The sequence below is a fragment of the Eleutherodactylus coqui genome, chromosome 9 (assembly GCF_035609145.1).
Source record: "Eleutherodactylus coqui strain aEleCoq1 chromosome 9, aEleCoq1.hap1, whole genome shotgun sequence".
In the NCBI taxonomy this organism is placed as follows: Eukaryota; Metazoa; Chordata; class Amphibia; order Anura; family Eleutherodactylidae; genus Eleutherodactylus; species Eleutherodactylus coqui.
Window position 1 is genome coordinate 82,022,266 of NC_089845.1, and position 25,467 is coordinate 82,047,732.

The window sequence follows — 25,467 nt, forward strand, 5'->3', positions numbered from 1 at the left end:
CTCATTTGTCAGCGATGTCAGACAAAGCACTGGGCAAACTAGAGTTCCGGAGAATGTTCTTACACAATAATCAGGCCGTGTGAAGGCTCTAATGTCGGACGATGTTTGGGCTTCCGTGCTGGAGACCAGGTCTGATAATGCGGACATTAGAGCCGGTCTCCGTGGACGCGCCGAGCTTTCTTCAGTGCGGCGCTTGTGATTGTCGCTCTGCCTGGCCGCCAGCAGGGGGAGCTCTCTAGTTCTTGCTGGGTCTTTCCCGCACGCTGATTGGAGCAGCTGCTGTTCCACGTGGAGGTGTCATGGCGGCCCGCAGCTGGCGCAGCTCCCGTGCCGGTACAGCAGGTCTAGCAGCTTCCTGCGCTCGGCTCTGACGGGTGATGCGGTGACAGATGTATTTTCGGGGCCCCGCCGTGGGGCTCACCTATTGCTCCTTCTATCTGGCGTTCTACTTCACGAACAAGGTAATTCTGTGGCACCCGGCGAGCTGTCACATGACTGTGTGCAGGGGGGTGATGAGGAGGGGGGCTGCTGCCCACTGCAAGATGTATGGTTATTTATCAACTGTGTTCCTGGCGGTCCTCCATAGTCCGTGTCTTCTTGTGAGTTCTGGCAGGACTCCTAGAGGAGCCTGTGAGTCCAGATCCTCCCTAACCCGGCCACTGACAGCTGTAGGGAGGAGCCTGTGAGTCCAGATCCTCCCCAACCCGGCCACTGACAGCTGTAGGGAGGAGCCTGTGAGTCTCACTCCTCCCCCACATGGCCACTGACAGCTGTAGGGAGGAGCCTGTGAGTCCAGCTCCTCCCCAACCCGGCCACTGACAGCTGTAGGGAGGAGCCTGTGAGTCCAGATCCTCCCCAACCCGGCCACTGACAGCTGTAGGGAGGAGCCTGTGAGTCCAGCTCCTCCCCAACCCGGCCACTGACAGCTGTAGGGAGGAGCCTGTGAGTCCAGCTCCTCCCCCACATGGCCACTGACAGCTGTAGGGAGGAGCCTGTGAGTCTCACTCCTCCCCCACATGGCCACTGACAGCTGTAGGGAGGAGCCTGTGAGTCTCACTCCTCCCCCACATGGCCACTGACAGCTGTAGGGAGGAGCCTGTGAGTCCAGCTCCTCCCCAACTCGGCCACTGACAGCTGTAGGGAGAAGCCTGTGAGTCCAGCTCCTCCCCAACCCGGCCACTGACAGCTGTAGGGAGGAGCCTGTGAGTCCAGCTCCTCCCCAACCCGGCCACTGACAGCTGTAGGGAGGAGCCTGTGAGTCCAGCTCCTCCCCAACCCGGCCACTGACAGCTGTAGGGAGGAGCCTGTGAGTCCAGCTCCTCCCCAACCCGGCCACTGACAGCTGTAGGGAGGAGCCTGTGAGTCCAGCTCCTCCCCAACCCGGCCACTGACAGCTGTAGGGAGGAGCCTGTGAGTCCAGCTCCTCCCCAACCCGGCCACTGACAGCTGTAGGGAGGAGCCTGTGAGTCCAGCTCCTCCCCAACCCGGCCACTGACAGCTGTAGGGAGGAGCCTGCTAGGCTCACTCCTCCCCCTCATGGCCACTGACAGCTGTAGGGGGGAGCCTGCGAGTACGGCTCCACCACCACCTGGCCACTGACTGCTGTGGGGAGGAGCTTGCGAGTCTCGTACCTCCCCCACGCTACCGCTGAAAGCTGTAGGGAGGAGCTTGAGTCCTGCTCCTCCCCCACATCGTCAATGACAGCTATAGGGAGGAGACTGCGAAGCTATCACCTCCTGCAGACTGCCAGCTGTAGGGAGGAGCCTGCCTGTCCCACTCCTCCCCCACATGGCCCTCTGACAGCTATAGGGAGGAGCCTGCGAGACCTTCTCCTCCCCCTCCTGTCCACCTACAATTGTAGGGAGTAGCCTGCGAGTCTCACTCCTCCAGCACGTGGCTACTGACGGCTGTATGGTGGAGCATATCAGTCCCACTCCACCCTCACGTGGCCACTGACAGCTGTAGGGAAGAGCCTGCGAGTCCTGCTCCTCCCCCACCCAGCCACTGACAGCTGTATAGTGGAGCCTGCACAGGATAATTACATCTCCTGTGCAATACTGAGGAAATCCCGAAAACCTGACCTGTTGGTGGTCCCTGAGGACTGGGGTCAGGAAACACTGGTCTGAAATGACAAGAAGCATGAGATAATTGAAGAATGAGCATGGCACGCTGGTCCTGAACCCAGGCCAAGTGAGTAAAATGAAGAGTCATCTCCGCAGAGTTCTTGACCAGGTGGTAAGGAGAAGTGACGTGGTTTGGCAACTCTATGCTGTCCTAGGGGCAGGGACTTTGAAGAGCAAGTAGGTCAGCTGAGGACTGCAAGTTGGTCGAATCGCCAAAGTGATAGGCACAAGAGAATCTCACCGCTTCCTCTGATTGGCTCAGCGGGACCAATCAGATGAGAGACAGCAGTCACTCACCCATTCATAAATTCATGAATGGGTGTGTGAGTGAAATCTGCCTCTGATTGGTCAGGCTGTGACCAATCAGAGGCAGCTCATTCAGCAGGCGGGGATTTTAAATCCCCGGCTGCTGAATACTACTCACAGCTGTTCAGAGCAGTTGAGGAGGACTGCGGCTGGCCGCGCTGAACTCCGTCTGCCGGGACCAGGTGAGTGTATATGTATATATATATATATATATATATATTTTATTTTTACACATTTCTAGATGAATTGCAGGGAAGGGCTTATATATTTAAGCCCTTCCCGACAAGTCATCCCGCGATCGCCGGCAGCCCATTGCTTTCAATGGAGCCAGCTGTATTGTCGGCTCCATTGAATTCAATGGGCTAACATCGTTCTTCTCTGCCACAGCTGTTACAGCTGTGGCAGAGGAGAACGATCTTTATGCTGACAGTGCAGGGGGGGGGTCTCACTCTTGCCACTATTGTGGCTTAATAGTGGGACCTGTGAACTTGAGATGCAGCCCAACATGTAGCCCCTCGCCTGCCCTATCCGTTGCTGTGTCGTTCCCATCACTTTCTTGAATTTCCCAGGTTTTCACAAATGGAAACCTTAGCGAGCATCGGCGAAATACAAAAATGCTCGGGTCGCCCATTGACTTCAATGGGGTTCGTTACTCGAAACGAACTCTCGAGCATCACTGAAAGTTCGACTCGAGTAACGAGCACCCGAGCATTTTGGTGCTCGCTCATCTCTAATTACTATTCATATGGCCAATATGCCTTTTATAGCTAATTGTTCACAAATGTTCAAATCTGACCAATTACTTGTATTACGTTAAATACAGAATTCAATTCAAACTCGCTATCCACAAAGCCCTCCACAGTACAGCGCCCCCCTATATCGCCTCCCTCATCTCAATCCATCAACCAGCCCGGGCTCTCCGCTCTGCTAATGAAACCAGACTGAGCGCCCCTTTAATTCGAACTTCTCATTCCTGCCTCCAAGACTTCTCCAGAGCAGCACCGGTCCTCTGGAACGCACTACCAAAGGCTACCCGAGCAATCCAGGACTCGCAGAACTTCAGGCGTGCTCTAAAAACGCACCTCTTCAGGGAGGCATACCGCATTCCCTAAACAAACCCCTCTGTACTCCGCCTGATAACATGCTCCCTGACCTACTGACTGCAATCCCTGCTAGCCATCATAAACCGCTCCTGCAGTCACACCGTTTCTGCCGTCACACGGCTAAATGTCTGACCATTGTCTATGTGTATAACATCGCTCACTCTCCACCATGCCATACCGCGCACATCTCCAGCCCCTTTACCTTCTGTATCACCCCATTACTTGTAGTATGTAAGCTCGTTGGAGCAGGACCCTCACCCCTATTGTTTCCATCAACTGATTACTATATGTAACCGTGGTTCTGTAATGTTTGTATTTTGTCTTTCTGTATTCCCCCCTGTCTATGTAAGCGCTGCGGAATATGTTGGCGCTATACAAATAAAGTTTATTATTACTATTATTATTATAATTACTGAACTGGGAAATTGTCCTTACATATGTTATAAAAGGGAATAGAAGCCATAGAAGCCAAAAAATGTTTTTGTTTTTTTTTACTTGTATTGTAATGCGTACTTTACTTTTTTCCCTCTTAAATGATGGAATTCATTACAGCTGGGCTATAAGTTACAGCCTATACATGTGATCTGCACGCTGATCTCTGTGAACCTGTCGGGTCCGTACAGTCATTTCTATGGACACGTAATGAGAGTGCTTCTCGTCGCTGTGTTATTTTGATGGGTATAGATGTGACACATCCTCGCGGATACGAATTGCGTATTCCGTTAGCTGAAGAAAAATCGCGGTATGCTCTATTTTGCCACAGAATCTGCGCAGACACCCTGCATTGAGGTCAATGGAGGCGTTTGACCCGCAGCACATACATACTTAAAGGGGTTGTCTCGCGGCAGCAAGTGGGGTTATACACTTCTGTATGGCCATATTAATGCACTTTGTAATATACATCGTGCATTAAATATGAGCCATACAGAAGTTATTCACTTACCTGCTCCGTTGCTAGCGTCCCCGTTGCCATGGTTCCGTCTAACTTCGGTGTCTTCTTGCTTTTTTAGACGCGCTTGCGCAGATGCATCTTCTCCCTTCGGCTGGTCTTGGAAGCATCGGCGTTTTGGCTCCGCCCCCTTGTACGCATCATCGCGTAGCTCCGCCCCATGACGTGTGCCGGTTCCAGCCTCCTGATTGGCTGGAATCGGCACATGACGGGGGCGGAGCTACGCGATGACGCGAAAAGGGGGCGGAGCCAAAACGCCGATGCTTCCAAGACCAGCCGAAGGGAGAAGATGCATCTGCGCAAGCGCGTCTAAAAAAGCAAGAAGACACCGAAGTTAGACGGAACCATGGCAACGGGGATGCTAGCAACGGAGCAGGTAAGTGAATAACTTCTGTATGGCTCATATTTAATGCACGATGTATATTACAAAGTGCATTAATATGGCCATACAGAAGTGTATAACCCCACTTGCTGCCGCGAGACAACCCCTTTAACATTGCGCATGGACTGTGTGTACCCGCATCATCGCTAAGCAATGGCGCGGGAAATACAAACAGAGAAAAAAAAAGCCTATACTGCGCATGAGCACCTGCGAACCTTCAGTCATCCGCAGTACAGTTAATGGAGGTCCGTAGGGTCACCAGCTGGGCTCACAGCCCGAATCCGCTGCGGGCCTCCCGCATACAGAATCCAGCCAGCTCGTGTGAGCCTGGTGAGATATGTGACTATCTATAGGCGGCTTTCAGTAGGGGTGATATAAGGTCAGCTGTGTACATGGGTTACCTTTATATCTTTTTTATTTGTGGATTTTTTTTTCATTGTAACATTTACAGAATTTGTTGTCAAATGTTTTTACATTATATGTATTTTTTATGTCTTATTAGGTTTTTGATGTTCTAACGTATTGGAGTCTGTCCAATTAACCTGGTTTTTGTTTTCCAGTATGTTCTGTCTATTCTGAAATTTACCTTTCCTACCCTTTTTCAAGGGTAAGTATTTATATTTGCATCAAACATTTTCTCTAAGTAAATATCATTGTAAGTATCTGCTTCAAATAATTGAAGCTACAGTATGTGCTCGGTCCTGCTGGGTGTAAGCAGGCTCACTAGTCGGGTCTGGATTTTGTGCTGCCAGGTAAGGGATGTACCCATTTAGCCCCATGCAGGTCTGCTATCTTTTGTGGGAGGAACTAGTATGGACTCTACCTATACCGAACGTTTCCTCCACTGCTGGGACTTTTCAGATCTTCTGCATGGGGGAACAATATTTGTTTCCCTTTCAGTCAGTAAGATGGGATGACAAGTGGTGTGTATGATAGGATACAGTATGTCGGGACCTCCTGAATGTCTTGTCTACACCATACATACAGAGGTTCAGGTAGTACAGTAACACTTTATTTACTACCATTATACTTCATTTTACAACTCGGCTTACTTAGAAATCCGTTGTCCAATCATAAGTGTGTTCCAGTTTCAGCAAATAAATCTCATTCTTTATTCTTATTCCTCATTTCAGGAATGCAAAAAAGTAGCAAGAAAGTTCAATGGATTCCTCCTGCCATCATGCGTATTCACTGGGTATTTTTTACGCTCCTGTAGACTAGCATGGCCGATTTTGGTTCGTAACACGGCCCAAAATAAGACATGCTGCAAATTTTTTTCCATGCCTGTAAAATATGCCTGTGAAAAACACATTTGAATCCCCCCGTGCCAGTGTATGGGGATTCAGGACTGTATTACGTGCAAATATGGAAATCTGCTCATGTGAGCTTTAAGGTTGGGGTTGGACCTAGGCATTATTTGGCACAATCTCTCAAGTCGCACAAATCTTGCTGTACATAAGGATAAAGATCGTTCACAATTTGCTATGTGCGAGTGAATCGTTACCCCAATCAAGCCCCCCATGCTGCTATCATTGATTGGGTGCATGTCTCTCTGTTTACATGGGGAGATGAGCAGCAAATGTCAAGCTGGAATAAATGAGCCGATCACCCAGCTGATCGTTGGTCTCTTTGCATGGCTTGATTGTCGGAGGAAAGAATGTTTGAGGAATGCTCAAGCCCTATAATCGGCCCGTGTAAAAGGACTATTAGGCTATAAGGCAGTGACTTATTGCTGTTAAATCACTAGTGATTTCCATATAGCGACTTGGTCTTGAAACACGGGTATTGATTGCTACGCTCCTTGTGAAAAAAAAATCCAGCATCTGGAAGAAGTTGTCGTTTTGCTGCAAAACTGGGCATGCAGTTACATCTCAGGCAGATATGCAGATGATTAGAGTTGTGGCATCATTAGTTGAATGGTCTTGCCACCTGAGGTCCTTAAAGTGGCTCTTAGAGGCTACTTGTATATAGTGACCTCCTTTTCCGCTTGTGTAGAGCTTTTTGACCTTTAGATGTCTCTACGATACAATCAAAGAGATTTTGCCCAGTTAAGAGTTTGAGAGGGGGAGCATTATTGGAATTGGAGTATCTGGATGGGCGTATTTACAAATTGCCGCCAACTGGGCCGTTCTGACCAGACTGTTAGAAGGTGTTGGGACCAGTGGATGTGTGAGGGCACACAAGGTGATCGGGCTCAGGATGTCCTCAAAAGACCACCAGTAGAGAGGATCGTCTGATCATCCGACAAGTACAAGCAGCTCCAACTGTTTTGCTCTCTACCATGCAGATACAGGTGGCACCATCGTTACACCCCTGTGTCTTTCAGAACTATTTCCAGGAACTTGCTTGAAGGACATTTGGTCTTACGGCACCCATTGCGTATACTGCCTTCAACACCTATCCACTGTTGCTTCTGTTGACAGTGGTGTCGTGAATGACTAAACTGGACACTACGGTGGGCAACTTGGTTGTCCTTAGTGATGAGTCCAGGTTTTGTTTGGGCACGGACGACGGACATGTTCATGTCTGAAGACCTAGGGGTGAGTGCCTCGATTCTGCCTTTGTTGTGGAGCGCACACTATCCCCACTGCTGGTGTGATGGTTTGGGAAGAAAGGGGTGGGGGGGAATCATATACAACAGTCGGTCACCCATAGTAGTGGTACAAGGAACAATGGCAGCTCAACGATATGTTCAGGGCATCCTGCAGCCACATGTGTTCCTCTCATGGCGGTTTCCAAGAGGCATCTTCCAGCTGGATAATGCTTGGCTGCACACACAAGGGGGTCATAGGAATGCCTCCACAACATTGCCACACTTCTGTGGCTGCCCGGTCACCAGATTTATTGCCAATAGATCATGTATGGGACCATCTGGGTCACCAACTTTGACAGCCTATGAGTTTGCAAGCATAGGTTCCGTATGCACAGCTAAACCTATGGGTACTAGAACCTCCATACTACCCTATATCACATATTGTATCGAAACTAGAGGCGGTACAACAGGGTACTAGAGCCTCCATGCCCGCCTGTATCACATCTTGTATCCAAGCTAGAGGCGGTACAACAGGGTACGAGAGCCTCCATGCCTGCCTGTATCACATCTTGTATACAAGCTGTAGGCAGTGCAACAGGGTACTAGAGCCTCCATGTCCGCCAGTATTATATCTTGTAGCCAAGCTAGAGGCGGTACAACAAGATACTAGAGCCTCCATGCTTGCCTGTATCACATCTTGTATACAAGCTACAGCTTGTATACAACAGGGTACCAGAGCCTCCATGCCTGCCCTTATCACATCTTGTATCCAAGGTGGAGGCGGTACAACAAGTTACTAGAGCCTCCATGCCCACCAGTATCACATCTTGTATCCAAGCTAGAGGCGGTACAACAGGATGCTAGAGCCTCCATACCCACCTGTATCACATCTTGTATCCAAGCTGGAGGTGGTATAACAGGGTACTAGAGCCTCCCTGCCCACCAGTATAAAATCTTGTATCCAAGCTAGAGGCAGTACAACAGGGTACCAGAGTCTCCATGCCCGCCAGTATTACATCTTGTAGCCAAGCTAGAGGTGGTACAACTGGGTGCTAGAGCCTCCATGCCCGCCCGTATCACACCTTGCATCCAAGCTAGAGGCAGTAAAACAGGGTACCAGAGTCTCCATGCCTGCCCTTATCACATCTTGTATCCAAGCTGGAGGTGGTACAACAGGGTACTAGAGCCTCCATACCCACCTGTATCACATCTTGTATCCAAGCTAAAGGGCTTTACAACAGGGTACTAGAGCGGTATTATTGTATCTTGTCTCCACCAGGACTTCCTGGTGGCGTCAAAGACTGACAGCCGGGTCGCGCCCCCTGAACCTGATAGGCTGCAGAGCTGGCTTCCTAGCAGGTCACACGTTGCGGAAACGCAGCAAAATAACAGGTTAGCATTACAATTCAGTTTCAGATCCGTAGCTTTTTTTTTTTCTTTAATCCCATTCACTTTAATAGTAAATGTTTCCATTACATTGTTTCCGCAGTGTGTGAACGCGCACTTACACAGGCTGGTGAACACTGCCTTGCCCAATAATCGGCCCATATAAAAAAATCTCTATTGGGTTGATTCATCAAATTAATGATTGCTCATGCCCATGCTAGTGATCATCTGCGGCATGTAAATGGGCGGAATGAGTACTGATCGGCATGCTATATTATCGATCGTCACTCATTAATTGGATTATCTGCTTGCGTTTAAACCACCTTATTTATTAAGATGGACGTTTCAGGACTGGTATTAATATAATCCCCGCTGGAGTAAGATACTCCTCTTATATGAGGGGCATCTTCATACATTAGGTGGCTCTTGGGTCGTCCGTACGCCTAGGTAGAAATCTGTGCCAACCTTGAACTGGAAAAGTTTTCTTCTATAATTCACCCCAGTTTCTGACATAAATTATACTTAAAATCACCAATCGACCGTCACTAGGCCAATGATAACAATGAGAGCCCACAGCAAAATCTAGAAATCACCGACTACCATTAAAAATGAACCTTTTATAAATATGCCTTAATAAAAATCTCTGTAATTTAAAACAAATCTATAACAGAATGTTCTACTCCCTCCATTATCAGTGAATCCATTCACATTATTTTGCTTCTTATATTTTATTATGTTTATTTTTAATTGTGGAGATTTTTTTAAATGTGTATTTAATAAACGGTAATTTTTAATGGTAGTCGGTGTTTAATAAATTTGTATACAGAATCCACCCCGTTCGTGTAAGCCCATCCGGCGACCCTGCGTACCTTACTAAACTGTACTGTGGATGACCGCGGAGGCTTGCAGGGGGTCATGTGCAGTACAGTTTTTGTCTTTGTATTTCCTGCGCCGTCGCTTAGCGATGATGCGGGTACCCACAGGCTGTACACAAAGTTAATTGCATATGGGCTGCGGGTTGGACACTTCCTTTTACTTCAATGGAGGCCGTCCGTGCGGATTCTGCAGCAAAATAGAGCATGCTGTGATATTTCTTCTGCTCGCGGAATACGCAATTCGTATCTGCAAGTGTGAATAAAATATCGAAAGCACATGCCTTTCAATGCCTGCGTTTTACCGAGGATCATCCGCATGGACAGCAACGCAGAATGCGCAATTTAAATCCGGTCATGTAAGACCGGCCTTAATCTTTTGGACTGGGTGACCACTCCCCTCCTGACAAGTCACACCTACGTTTTTTTTTAAATGGCATGGGCTGGTGTACATTGAATTGACAATTTTACGTGTAGGCTTGGCTTTCCCTTCATAAGTCTCTTGCATGACAGTGAACAGACGTTTATCTACTCAAAGTAATCTGGGAACGTTTCTATTGAATGACTATAAGCAGAGGAATTGATAAACATTAAGGTGACCAGACGTTCCGATTTAGGCGAGAGAGTCCCAATTTGGGACCCTGTGTCCCACTTTCTGCCAAGACTCCAGCGGGACAGCCATTTGTCCCGCTTTCGGGACATCGGGTCACCATTATAGTGATTACCAGCTGGGGTGGTAATGGATCTTCATCCCCTCCTCCTCTGACCTCTCCACTTTGGTTCCGCAAGAGGAGAGGAGAGAGGAGAAGCTGCTGTGGACGCACACACTTCCGCCTGCCCGCAGCAGTACTGAGAAGGGTGTCGGCGCTGTGAAGACCAGGAAGAGGTAAGTATAAGGGGCTAGGGGGGAGTGATAATACTGTGCGGCTTCTGTGGGGGTCATTATTATCGCTAGGGATACTGAGGGGATCACTATTATTGGTGGGGATACTGTGGGGATTACTTTTATTGCTGCAGATACTGTGGGGGGGGGGTCACTATTATTGCTGGGGATAGTATCAGGGAACACTAGTACTATTGGAGTACTGTGGGGGTCACTACTATTGCTGGGGCTGGTATAGGGGAGCGCTAATAATACTGGGGCCACTGTGGGGGTCAGTATTATTGCTGGGTCTTGTATAGGGGGGGCGCTAAATCTACTGGCGCTACTGTGGGGCTCACTGTTATGAGCATACCTTAAGCTTACTTGGGGTATGTTTACACTGGCAGAAATGCTGCGGAATGTCTGCAACGGAAATTTCCGCAGGTAAAAGAAAACAGTCAAAATCTGTATTACTGGTGCAGGTTTTAACTAAAAATCAGCTGCAGATACTTAGTGGCGCTCCCCCCTGACCTCCTCCAAGGGTTTTCTGCTGTCAGCGCTCCCCAGCGGCTTGGTCAGTTGCGGCGCCGCTGGTCAGATGATGTTGGTCAGGTGAGGCCACTACAGGCCGCTGGGAATCGGAGGCCAGGGAGCGCTGACAGTGGAAAGCCTTCGGAGGAGGTGAGGGGAAGTGCCGCATGGTATGAAATCAGCAGCCGATATGCACCTGATTCCCAGTCAAAATCTGCACCGATGGTACGTATTTTGACTGTTTTTTGGATGCAGAAATGCTGCGGAATTGGCAGAGGTAAAATCATATGTAGTGATAAGCCCCGCCCCTGACCACACCCCTTTGTCTCGCTCTGACCCTGGGAAAATCTGGTCACCTTATAAACCTAGTTCTTTAAAAAATTGTGACTTCTACTTATACAAATAGTAACCTTTTATTTGCTGAAACTGGCACACCCCTGTAATTTCTTTCAGTGCCATGCAGTTGAAGCACAGCTGCAATAGACTATGTAGCATCATGCGCGCTCCTCTACCTGGACCTTATGTGATAACTACAATATCTAATGTACCTGGAGCACCCACTTATTATCTGAATTTTTTCCAACACTAATGAAATAGGGAAGGTAAATGATGATAACGGGGTAATTGGAGAAAAACGTTATACTGTACCCACCTATAACTAGAATATTCATCCACTAATTGTAGCATATTTTTTATTTTAGTCCTTTTTATTGCCTACTTCTAACTGACCTCTTCAGTTTCCATCCTGCATAGTTTTTATCCATGTCACTTTTTTTAAAACTGCATAGAAAAATGCCGACCTCTGACAAGGTCAAAAAATGTGAGATGGAGACCAAAGAGATCCCTGTCTCCCATATTGACCCCTAACGTTCTGTCAATTTACAGTTTGTTTGAATGTAAGACTGAAACCAGGGCAGAGGCAACACTGGATTGGAAAAACATTAGGGCAGATTTATGGAACTCTCTAAGGCCTTAGTCACGCGGGCGTTTTTTCCAGCGATTTGCGGATCGCATGACGGATGCGCATCCTCAAATCGCGTGACCGGGGCCCAAAAATCGCCCGAAAATCTGCTCCTAGCCGCGTTTCATTAGAAACGGGCCGGAGCTGTCCAGCGCATTGCATTCAATGGAGCCGGCAATAAAGCCGGCTCCATTGAAAGCAATGCGCTGCGGGCGAGCGCGGGATGAATTGTCGGGAAGGGCTTAAATATATAAGCCCTTCCCTGCAATTCATCCAGAAATGTGTTAAAATAGAAAAAAAATATATATACTCACCTTGTCCCGGCAGACGGAGTTCAGCGCGGCCGGCCTGCAGTGGGTGTGAAGGGGGTGTGAGTCAGAATTGCCCCTGATTGGCTCAGCGCTGAGCCAATCAGGGGCAACTCTGACTCACTCCCCCTTCACACCCACTGCAGGCCGGCCGCGTTGAACTCCGTCTGCCGGGACAAGGTGTGTGTGTGTATATATATATATATATATATATGTGTATATATAATGTGTGTATGTGTATATAATTTTTTATTTTAACACATTTCTGGATGAATTGCAGGGAAGGGCTTATATATTTAAGCCCTTCCCGACAATTCATCCCACGCACGCCGGCAGCCCATTGCTTTCAATGGAGTCGGCTTTATTGCCGGCTCCATTGAATTCAATGGGCAAACATCGTTCTTCTCTGCCACAGCTGTTACAGCTGTGGCAGAGAAGAATGATTTGTCTTCTATATGTTCTCAATGGGGTCGGCGCTGCTGCCGCCGGCCCCATTGAGCGCATATAGAGAAGAGAACAGGAATCGCAGATGGGTGCGATCTGCGATTTCTGTTCTATAATTTATCGGACGAGCGCAAAAAAAGCGCTCATGTGTCCGATACCATTGCAAAGCAATGGTTTTAAAGAATCGCTGGACGCATGCGCAAATCGCGCGAAAAAACGCCCGTCTGACTGAGGCCTTAAAGAAAAACTGTCTTGGTTGCCCCTAACAGCCAATCGCAGCTCAGCTTTCATTTTACCAGAGCAAAATACTAATTGAAAGCTGAGCTGTGATTGGTTGCTATGGGCATCTAAGACAGTTTTATTACTCCCAAAAGTTGTAAAGAGACCGTTTCGTAACCTTACTGACGTGTACCGCGCTCTTCTATTTTTATTTTTTTCTATTTTTTAAATATTTCTCTCACACGAATGTTTCAGAATAAGCTGCTGTGTGTACATGAGGGATGACACAATTTTTGGCCATTATTTGACTTTATCTTCCATTTTTCATGAGTTTTCCAATCTGCAGGCTGTATATCTAGTTTTCAGTTTTCTCTGAGCTGGTAGGTGGAGATTGCTGTTATGCTGGACATCTATGCACTGCAAGTGGGGAAAACAGATTCTGCTTCCTAACTCTGTAGCACACACACAAATAATGTCAGCATAGAGAACACTAGAGAAATACCTGGCAGTGTAGATGTGATTCCAGTAGCTTTATATCACTCACCATTAGCTCCAGCAGCGTCTCTGAGTCTTCCCCTTCCTCGCCATAGATTTCTTTGTGTAGCACCAGTCATCCCTCTCCTCCAGTTCCTGTGTTCTGCCTTGTTATCTCTGTTACTACAGATGGACTTTACTTGAACAGACAATGGAATTAGAAGACCGCCACCTAGTGGCCAGCACTTTAGAGGAATTTTATCACAAAGAAACCTCATTTTAGGTGAACAAAGTGATTAGCAATTTTTTTGCCCCAAGTCCATATGGGATAATAGGTGATGTCGCCCAAAAACAGGACATGCTGCATTTTTTTTCTCTTTCACTGCAAGAGGAGAAATGCACATGTAAATAGACCCATTGAGAATAATAGGTTCTTTTTTCGTGCAATTTCCTTGCATTCCTCGCAATGCACAAAAGTTGTACGGTGAAAATCACCCATGTAAATGCACCCTAAGGTGGTGGTTGGAGAATTTAAAAATGGGGCAAAAAGTGGGATTAATTCCTAGTTTATGGCCATGGTTTCGGAAACTCATTTAGGTGTGAGGTTCAGGTGTCCGTTGTCCGTTCAATGTATTCCACCTTGCAGATCTTGAGATGTGATGACCTAAAGATCCACTGAGGAGTGTTGTTTAATAGACCCCTAAATGATGCTTAAGGGTCCTTCACTTGAACGTATGGTTGCAGCGTATTCCGCATTTGTGTTTTGTGCCCGGAATAAGTTGTACCAACCTGTCATTCTAACGATCAGACCTATTGCGTGAAATACGCATGCGATAAAGATCGCAGCTTGGTCTATCTTGCCGCATCATATACATGCCAAGATAGTGCATGGCGATCGACAGCCCGCAGCAAGTACGCAACTGTCACATGCGGGCGGCACGAAGTGAATTACACTTGTGTTCAGCCGCCCTTGTCCATTTGCATCCGTTGATGTAAGTATGTTTTATTTTCCGTAGGTGGCAGACGTTAGTGGGTGGCATCTTTCTGCACGTATGCTGGAAGCTAGGCTGGGTGGAGATTAATTTCACTTCCAGGTAAACCAACTTGTTTCTATTCTCTGTGTAGAATATATTGGCCAGATTCTATTTGCATTGGACCAAGCCCATGTATATGAACAGGATATTTGTAGAGTCCTCAGAAGAAAGGAGAACCAGTCTGAAGAGGAAGTGCCGCACTATTTGTAATTGGCTAATGGAGTGTTTTCTGTCTTGAACTCATATGTATATGTAAAAGAAAACACTATAAATACTAATAAACTGTACCAGCCATGATGCGAAGAATACATTTCACACAGTATGACTAAGGCTGGGCTCATAGGAGCCGGTAGCATTCTGCATCCGGGATTCCAGTTGTGAGCCCGGCCTTAGTTATTCTGCAGGCGGTCATGCACAGTACAGTTTTTTTTTTTTTTATTTGTATTTCCCGCACCGTCGCTTAGCGATGACGCGGGTACCTGCAGCCCATACGCAATGTTACTTGCATACGGGCTGTGGGTCGGACTCCTTCATTGACATCAATGGAGACCATATATACAAATTCTGCGGCAAAGTAGAGCATGCTGCGATATTTCTTCCGCTCGTGGAACACACAATCTGTATACGCGAGTGTGAACTACAAATCGAAAATGCCTTCAAATGTCCGCATTTCACCATGGACGGCAATCGCAGAATCTGCAATACAAATCAGTTTGTGTGCAACGGGCTTTCTACTTTGATTCCCATTGGCAGGACATTGAGCAGGCATGCTGGTGGTGGGCTATTCTCATGTCTGTCTGGAATGATGGATTAAAACAAAAATTGGGAAAAATTCATATAGAAAATTAAGTTAAATGGGTTGTGCCATGATTAGAAGTTATTCCCTATCCACAGGTAGCATTCAAGTGTTCAGATGTCAGTCCCTTTGAAATGAATGGAGCGGCATCGCACATGCTCAGCGGCTGCTCCATTTGCACAGGGACACGAGACCCCCCACTCATGATTAACCCTTTCCAATCCACTGTCTACCGTCTTCAGACATTCTGATTGAAGGCTGTGCAGCTCCGATGTCGGAAGACGTCCGGCAGGGTTTTCTTACTGTATATTACTGTCAGCTCTGTTGTCAAGGGGCCTCTCCAGCAAGTCCCATACCGCAGTACTGGCTCTAACCAGCAGATGGCGCCATTGTAAAATGGCAGAAAGAGAAAGCCCCCTAGGAAACCCTGAATCCAAAATTGGATTGCAAAGGGTTAACAGAGGTTGTAGCAGTCGGAAACCCACTGATCGTTATCCCCTTTCCTGTACATGGGGAGTAACCTCTAATCTTGTTACAACTAGAGATGAGCGAGCACCAAAATGCTCGGGTGCTCGTTATTCGGGACGAACTTTTCGCGATGCTCGAGGGTTCGTTTCGAGTAACGAACCCCATTGAAGTCAATGGGCGACCCGAGCATTTTTGTATGTCGCCGATGCTCGCTAAGGTTTCCTTGTGTGAAAATCTGGGCAATTCAAGAAAGTGATGGGAACGACACAGCAACAGATAGGGCAGGCGAGGGGCTACATGTTGGGCTGCATCTCAAGTTCACAGGTCCCACTATTAAGCCACAATAGCGGCAAGAGTGGGCCCCCCCCCCCTCCCAAAAACTTTTACTTCTGAAAAGCCCTCATTAGCATGGCATACCTTAGCTAAGCACCACACTACCTCCAACAAAGCACAATCACTGCCTGCATGACACTCCACTGCCACTTCTCCTGTGTTACATGCTGCCCAACCGCCCCCCCTCCCCCCCACAGCGCACACCAAAGTGTCCCTGCGCAGCCTTCAGCTGCCCTAATGCCTCACCACCCTCATGTCTATTTAGAAGTGCGTCTGCCATGAGGAGGAACCGCAGGCACACACTGCAGAGGTTGGCACGGCTAGGCAGCGACCCTCTTTAAAAGGGGCGGGGCGATAGCCCACAATGCTGTACAGAAGCAATGAGAAATAGAATCCTGTGCCACCGCCATCAGGAGCTGCACACGTGGGCATAGCAATGGGGAACCTATGTGCCACACACTATTCATTCTGTCAAGGTGTCTGCATGCCCCAGTCAGACCGCGGTTTTTAATTCATAGACACAGGCAGGTACAACTCCCTATTGTGAAGTCCCTGTGGACCCACAGCAGGGGTGGCTCCCTGGAACCCACCGGCGGTACATACAAATATCCCATTGCATTGCCCAACACAGCTGAGGTAGTAATGTCGTGCTTAATGCAGGTGGGCTTCGGCCCACACTGCATGCCCCAGTCAGACTGGGGTTCTTTACAAGTGGACACAGATGCATTTATAATTCCCTGTGGACCCACAGCATGGGTGGGTGCCAGGAAGCCACCAGCGGTACATAGAAATATCCCATTGCATTGCCCAACACAGCTGAGGTAGTAATGTCGTGCTTAATACAGGTGGGCTTCGGCCCACACTGCATGCCCCAGTCAGACTGGGGTTCTTTACAAGTGGACACATGTAGGTTAAACTCCGTGTGCACCTACAGCATGGGTGGCTCCCTGGAACCCACCGGCGGTACATAAAAATATCCCATTGCATTGCCCAACACAGCTGAGGTAGTAATGTCGTGCTTAATGCAGGTAGGCTTCGGCCCACACTGCATGCCCCAGTCAGACTGGGGTTCTTTACAAGTGGACACAGATGCATTTATAATTCCCTGTGCACCTACAGCATGGGTGGGTGCCAGGAAGCCACCGGCGGTACACAAAAATATCCCATTGCATTGCCCATCACAGCGGATGTAACGTCAGCTGTAATGCAGGTGGGCTAAAAATTCATTTGATTACACTGTAGGCGAGGGCCCACAAAAATTGCTGTATCAACAGTACTAATGTACATCCAAAAAATTGCCCATGCCCAACCAAGAGGGCAGGTGAAACCCATTAATCGCTTTGGTTAATGTGGCTTAAGTGGTAACTAGGCCTGGAGGCAGCCCAGTTTAACGAAAAATTGGTTCAAGTTAAAGTTTCAACGCTTTTAAGAGCATTGAAACGTATAAAAATTGTTTAGAAAAATTATTTGAGTGAGCCTTGTGGGCCTAAGAAAAATTGCCCGTTCAGCGTGATTACGTGAGGTTTCAGGAGGAGGAGCAGGAGGAGGAGGAGGAGGAATATTATACACAGATTGATGAAGCAGAAATGTCCCCGTTTTGGATGGTGAGAGAGAACGTAGCTTCCATCCGCGGGTGCAGCCTACGTATTGCTTAGGTATCGCTGCTGTCCGCTGGTGGAGAAGAGAAGTCTGGGGAAATCCAGGCTTTGTTCATTTTGATGAGTGTAAGCCTGCCGGCACTGTCGGTTGACAGGCGGGTACGCTTATCCGTGATGATTCCCCCAGCCACACTAAACACACTCTCTGACAAGACGCTAGCCGCAGGACAAGCAAGCACCTCCAGGGCATACAGCGCGAGTTCAGGCCACGTGTCCAGCTTCGACACCCAGTAGTTGTAGGGGGCAGAGGCGTCACGGAGGACGGTCGTGCGATCGGCTACGTACTCCCTCACCATCCTTTTACAGTGCTCCCGCCGACTCAGCCTTGACTGGGGAGCGGTGACACAGTCTTGCTGGGGAGCCATAAAGCTGGCAAAGGCCTTGGAGAATGTTCCCCTGCCTGCGCTGTACATGCTGCCTGATCTCTGCGCCTCCCCTGCTACCTGGCCCTCGGAACTGCGCCTTCTGCCACTAGCGCTGTCGGATGGGAAGTTTACCATCAGTTTGTCCGCCAGCGCCCTGTGGTATAGCAACACTCTCGAACCCCTTTCCTCTTCGGGAATGAGAGTGGGAAGGTTCTCCTTATAGCGTGGGTCGAGCAGTGTGTACACCCAGTAATCCGTAGTGGCCAGAATGCGTGTAACGCGAGGGTCACGAGAAAGGCATCCTAACATGAAGTCAGCCATGTGTGCCAGGGTACCTGTACGCAACACATGGCTGTCTTCACTAGGAAGATCACTTTCAGGATCCTCCTCCTCAGGCCATACACGCTGAAAGGATGACAGCCCAGCAGCATGTGTACCCTCAGCAGTGGGCCAAGCTGTCTCTTCCCCCTCCTCCTCATCCTCCTCATGCTCCTCCTCCTCCTCCTCAACGCGCTGAGATATAGACAGGCGGGTGCTCTGACTATCCAGCGACATACTGTCTTCCCCCGGCTCTGTTTCCGAGCGCAAAGCGTCTGCCTTTATGCTTTGCAGGGAACTTCTCAAGAAGCATAGCAGAGGAATGGTGCCGCTAATGATTGCAGCATCGCCGCTCACCACCTGGGTAGACTCCTCAAATTTTCCAAGGACCTGGCAGATGGCTGCCAACCAGGGCCACTCTTCTGTAAATAATTGAGGAGGCTGACTCCCACTGCGTCGCGCAAGTTGGAGTTGGTATTCCACTATAGCTCTACGCTGCTCATAGAGTCTGGCCAACATGTGGAGCGTAGAGTTCCACTGTGTGGGCACGTCGCACAGCAGTCGGTGCACTGGCAGATTAAACCTATGTTGCAGTGTCCGCAGGGTGGCAGCGTGCGTGTGGGATTTGCGGAAATGTGCGCAGAGCTGGCGCACCTTTCCGAGCAGGTATGACAAGTGGGGGTAGCTTTTCAGAAAGCGCTGAACCACCAAATTAAAGACATGGGCCAGGCATGGCACGTGCGTGAGGCTGCCGAGCTGCAGAGCCGCCACCAGCTTACGGCCGTTGTCACACACGACCATGCCCGGTTGGAGGCTCAGCGGCGCAAGCCAGTGGTCGGTCTGCTCTGTCAGACCCTGCAGCAGTTCGTGGGCCGTGTGCCTCTTCTCTCCTAAGCTGAGTAGTTTCAGCACGGCCTGCTGACGCTTGCCCACCGCTGTGCTGCCACGCCGCGTGACACCGACTGCTGGCGACGTGCTGCTGACACATCTTGATTGCGAGACAGAGGTTGCGTTGGAGGAGGAGGAGGAGGAAGGTGCTTTAGTGGAGGAAGCATACACCGCCGCAGATACCACCACCGAGCTGTGGCCCGCAATTCTGGGGGTGGGTAGGACGTGAGCGGTCCCAGGCTCTGACTCTGTCCCAGCCTCCACTAAATTCACCCAATGTGCCGTCAGGGAGATATAGTGGCCCTGCCCGCCTGTGCTTGTCCACGTGTCCGTTGTTAAGTGGACCTTGGCAGTAACCGCGTTGGTGAGGGCGCGTACAATGTTGCGGGAGACGTGGTCGTGCAGGGCTGGGACGGCACATCGGGAAAAGTAGTGGCGACTGGGAACCGAGTAGCGCAGGGCAGCCGCCGCCATCATGCTTTTGAAAGCCTCCGTTTCCACAAGCCTATACGGCAGCATCTCTAGGCTGATCAATTTTGCAATGTGCACGTTTAACGCTTGAGCGTGCGGGTGTGTGGCGTCGTAGTTGCGCTTGCGCTCAAACTGTGGCACTAGCGACGTCTGGACGCTGCGCTGAGAGACATTGCTGGATGGGGCCGAGGACAGCGGAGGTGAGGGTGTGGGTGCAGGCCAGGAGACGGTAGTGCCTGTGTCCTCAGAGGGGGGTTGGATTTCAGTGGCAGGTTGGGGCACAGGGGGAGAGGCAGTGGTGCAAACCGGAGGCGGTGAACGGGCATCGTCCCACCTTGTGGGGTGCTTGGCCATCATATGCCTGCGCATGCTGTTGGTGGTGCCTCCCCAGCTGATCTTGGCGCGACAAAGGTTGCACACCACTGTTCGTCGGTCGTCAGGCGTCTCTGTGAAAAGCTGCCACACCGTAGAGCACCTTGACCTGTGCAAGGTGGCATGGCGCGAGGGGGCGCTTTGGGAAACAGTTGGTGGATTATTCGGTCTGGCCCTGCCTCTACCCCTGGCCACCGCACTGGCTCGGCCTGTGCCCACACCCTCACTTGGCCCTCCGCGCCCTCGGCCGCGTCCACATCCTCTAGGCCTACCCCTACCCCTCAGCATGCTGTATTACCAGTGATTTGATTTCCCAGGCAGGAAAGAAATTGGCGCAAGGCTACACTCAACCGTAGCTGGTTGCGTCTGATTTTTGTACGTTGTCCACGCAGCACACACGTACCCAGAGCCCTTAGGACTGACACAGGCAGGCCAAATATAATTTCTTTTCCTTTTTTGCAAAGGGAAGACCCCACTGCGTATATTCAATGAACAAGAAGTTTAATATCTGTGGTGTGGCCCTCAAAAAGTGACACACAACTTTAGTGTAGCAGAGTTATTAACTCTAGCAGAGCAGGTATTTGCCAGTCAGGAAAGACAATGGCGCAAGCCTGCAGTAAACCGTAGCTGGTTGCGTCTGATTTTTGTACGTTGTCCACGCAGCACACACGTACACGGAGACCTTAGGACTGACACAGGCTGGCCAAATATAATTTTTTGTCCTTTTCTGCAAAGGGAGGGCCCCACTGCGGATATTCAATGAACAATACGTTTAATAACTGTGGTGTGGCCCTGAAAAAGTGACACACAACTTTAGTGTAGCAGAGTTATTAACTCTAGCAGAGCAGGTATTTGCCAGTCAGGAAAGACAATGGCGCAAGCCTGCAGTAAAGCGTAGCTGGTTGCGTCTGATTTTTGTACGTTCTCCACGCAGCACACACGTACACGGAGACCTTAGGACTGACACAGTCTGGCCAAATATAATTTTTTGTCCTTTTTTGCAAAGGGAAGGACCCACTGCGTATATTCAACGAACAATAACTGTGTTGTGGCCCTGCCTACACAATTCTGTCCCTGTAGTATCAATGGAGGGTGCAATGCTCTGCACAGACGATTTTTAGAAAAAAAAAAATATGCAACACTGCTAACAGCAGCCAGCACAGTACTGCACACGGTTAAATTTGGCCCTAGAAAGGACCGTTGAGGTTCTTGAAGGCTACACTCACTCCTAACACTCTCCCTGCCTAAGCACCACTTCTGTCCCTAATACCGGGTGCAATGCTCTGCACTGCCGATTTTGAGAGAAAAAAAAACAAAAAAAAAACACTGCTAGCAGCAGCCTGCACACAGGTAGATGTGGCCCTAAGAAGGACCGTTGGGGTTCTTGAAGCCTACACTGACTCCTAACGCTCTCCCTACAGCAGCACCAGCAGCAGCACTTTCCCTCAGCTAAGTCACAAGGCATGTGTGGCGAGCCGCGGGAGGGGCCGACTTTTATACTCGGGTGACACCTGATCTCGCCAGCCACTCACAGCAGGGGGGTGGTATAGGGCTTGAACGTCACAGGGGGAAGTTGTAATGCCTTCCCTGTCTTTCAATTGGCCAGAAAAGCGCGCTAACGTCTCAGAGAGGAAACTGAAAGTAACCGGAACACCGCGTGGTACTCGTTACGAGTACCGAGCATCCCGAACACGCTAATATTCGCACGAATATCAAGCTCGGACGAGTACGTTCGCTCATCTCTAGTTACAACCCTTTTAGGGGAACAGGTGAGAGGGGACATTCTATAATTCTTCTATTTTATTTGGCTATTATTTTCTCTAGAGGAAAATAAATATGGAATCACAGATCTGCAGCAGATGTTGGCTTTCCGTTTGAATTCAAATTGAAAGGGTGAAATCTGCTGCAGATCTGCACCGAAATCCACAGCAAGTCAGCAACGTGTAGATTTACCCTGTTACAAGAATGTGAAAGTCTAGAGCTACCCTGAGATGTGTTGTAGCACTGTGTTATATACAGCTTCAGTCCACAGGATTGCATACAGCGTGTTAAAGTGAATCTGTCACCACCTCTCAGGGGACAGCATACATTAGTGACACGTACCCTGATTACAGCCATATGTCTGTTGTACCTATCTGTGCAGTAGTTTGGGAGAAACTTGTATTTGCTCAGCCCACTCTCCGACTGTTGATTGACAGCTCTGTGCGTGTCAGTAGGTGGAGAGCGTGGGCAGGGGGGCTGCTCCGTTTGTCCCTCTTGTTATAGCGGCTTTAGTGACTATACCCTCAGGCCACTCTCACACATGCGGCCGGCAAAACACTGCGATTTCGATTGTAGCGTCTTGCTGCCATTTGACTTTAGTTTTCGGATGCAAGTTCCTGCCTCCGACAACGGGGTTTAGCACACCCCATCATTGTGATGGGGTGCGCCAAACATGGTAAAACAGAGCAGACAGCGTTCTCTGACGCCGTGATCAAGCGCATGTCTGCAAGGCTCCATTAAAAATAATGGGAGTGTTATGCCGCTGCGGTAATCGCGTAAAAAAAACGGATGTGTGAGAGTGGCCTCGGGGCATGTTCACTCAGAGGAATTCACCGTGGAAAACTTCCACATGAATTCGGCATCAAAATCTACATTTTTTTTTTTGACGCAGAATTTCACGTTGATCCACATGCAGAATCTGCCATTTCAATTGGCAATATCCACGTGTGAGATCTCGCCAAGGAAAATCTAGTTTTTGTGCATTTCCAGATTAGCAAATGACAAGTCACTTAATGTAAGCCCTCATGTCTACGGGCGGATTTGATTTGTGAAATCTGCACGGGTCACTCACATGGAAGATCCGCAATTCAAAGTGTCCATAGGGAAGCATTGGCATCTGTAACTGAATTTAAAGGGGTTGTCCCGCGCCGAAACGTTTTTTGTTTTTTTTTCAATAGCCCCCCCATTCGGCGCAAGACAAACCCGATGCAGGGATAAAAAAAAAAAACGGGTAGTACTTACCCGAATCCCCGCGCTCCGGTGGCTTCTTACTTACCTTGTGAAGATGGCCGCCGGGATCTTCACCCACGGTGGACCGCAGGTCTTCTGTGCGGTCCATTGCCGATTCCAGCCTCCTGATTGGCTGGAATCGGCACACGTGACGGGGCGGAGCTACGAGGAGCACGTAGCTCTCTGGCACGAGCGGCCCCATTCAGAAGACAGAAGACAGGACTGCGCAAGCGCGTCTAATCGGGCGATTAGACACTGAAGATTAGACGGCACCATGGAGACAAGGACGCTAGCAACGGAACAGGTAAGTGAATAACTTCTGTATGGCTCATATTTAATGCACAATGTACATTACAAAGTGCATTAATATGGCCATACAGAAGTGTATACCCCCACTTTGTTTCGCGGGACAACCCCTTTAAGCATGTGGATTTGATTTGCGGACCGTTCGGTACAGGAAAACAAATCGCAGCACGCTCCATTTAAGTGCCGATTCCTTGCAGACGGGCTCAGTAAAAGTCAATGGGTGCGGATGATCCTCTGTACAACCGCAAATACAATTGCGGATGCACTATGGATTTGAAGTTTAACATCAAATGGGGAGGTGGGGAAAAAGCTGGGAGATGGGGTTGCAGATTTTTTTTCCGCGCAGATAATCTGCAGTGCATCCGTGCGGAAAAACTATTAAATGTGCGATCTCCCGCAAATGGTTTCTGCAGGTCTCCCGAATCTGATCTGCCTGTGGACATGAGGCTTAAGGATGAATTCACACCTGCATTGGGGTCCGTTCAGGGTTTCTGACTCTGCCCCATTTTTGGAGGAGAGAAAGGCCTCATGTCCACTAGCTAAATGGAATTGCGGATTTTGCCCATAGGGAATCATTGGCCATCTGCGGTCCATTAAATTGATTTTTGCACCAGCGGATGGCATTTTAAAAGAATTGCGTTTTTCACGCGCGGGAGAAAAAAACGCGGCATGCTCCATTTTGCCGTGGATCGGCAACATTGATAGCAATGTGTGCGGATATCTGCATGCAAAAAAAATACCATTTAAAGCAAAGCGGCGCGGCAGATTCTGCACGGATTGTATTTTTCGAGTGGACATGAGGCCAAACTGAAGTAAAGCTGAAAAAAATGGATCATTTTTTTTTCCTCCCATTGATTTCAATGGGTTTAAAAAAAAAAAATAAAAAAATGCTTTGTTTGCTTTTGTTTATTTATTTTTTTTATTGCTACAAAAACGCAGTCTGAAATCAATGGAGCAGAATTACGAAAAACCCTGAACTGAGCCCTAACGTGGGTATGAATTCACCCTTAGGACTCCTGCGCACAGGTGGGTCGGACCCTGCATGTGGGTTTCCCGCAGCGGAATTCGACCTGGTGCCTGGACGGTGACCCCTGCATACCTGTCCGGCGTCTTCTGCGAGCGCTGTGGATGTGCCCGCTGGCACTCTGTTGCGCATGTGCAGCAGCTGCTGGTGTTGGGGGAGTGATGCGCATCCCGTGATACTTCTGCAGTGACCCCTGAAGTTCCGACCGTGCGTAACCCACACAAAATCGCAGCATGCTGCGATTTATTCTCCGCAAGCGGAAAATCGCAGTCGATCTCCGCTCTTGGAGATGAAATGGCGTTTCTCTATTGAAGGCTATGGGACTATATTTTCTGCGGCACCGGAGGTGGATGCCCATTGCAGACTCCGCAATGTAAATACGCCTGTGTGCAGGAGGCCTTAGGCTTCCCTCACACAGGCGTTGCTGAAAGCGCCGTGATTCTTTTGATGAGGAGCGTTAAATGCCCCAAAATGGAACATGCACCGCTTGAAAATCGTGGCTCTGCAAAACGTTGCGATTGAGCGGCTGTCTGAGTGGTTAAATGTGAGCGTTTGCCTGCATTGTTACCGCGCTTTTAACACAACAAGCCGATGACATCACCACTTTCACTTTTCATGCCGGTGACATGGAACACTGCATTTTTTACAGCGTTAAAAATGCCCCCTATTGACTTCCATGGGCGACGCATCGCGTTTAAAAACGCTTAAATGCCGGAAAATAGAACAGACAGTGCTTGAAAAACTTGAGGTTTTTACGGCTAGTCTGAGAAGCCCCATTGTAATCAATGGAGGCGCTTTACAGCGTTTAGCGTGGCGTTTGAAACAGTCTGTCTGACAGCAGCCTAAGGCCGGCTTCACAATAGCGTTTGCGCAATTGCATGCCTCAGTGCAACGAACTTGCGCATTGGATGAAGATTTTCTGTGTGCGAGTCGGCATATTGTCCTGAACCTTTGGCTTGTAAATACACAAAAAAATAGAACGTGTTCTAA

At 49.1% G+C, this 25,467-nt stretch overlaps 1 protein-coding gene across 4 annotated transcripts in view; it reads left to right on the top strand.

The window, feature by feature from the left end:
* Nucleotides 1-253: 253 nt before the first annotated feature.
* The window catches only part of TMEM241 (transmembrane protein 241), a 109,583-nt gene continuing 84,369 nt past the window's right edge, over nucleotides 254-25,467 (top strand). For 2 of the 4 annotated variants that reach the window (XR_010786717.1, XM_066579624.1), the window contains exons 1-3: nucleotides 256-461; nucleotides 5,424-5,470; nucleotides 14,470-14,547. Coding sequence is in view for 3 of the 4 variants with exons in the window: in XM_066579624.1 (XP_066435721.1) it covers nucleotides 390-461; nucleotides 5,424-5,470; nucleotides 14,470-14,547 (197 nt within the window). In the remaining variant the exon portion in view is untranslated. Of the gene's footprint in view, nucleotides 462-5,423; nucleotides 5,471-14,469; nucleotides 14,548-25,467 lie in introns of all 4 variants that reach the window. The other 2 variants (XM_066579625.1, XM_066579623.1) reach the window with 2 other exon arrangements.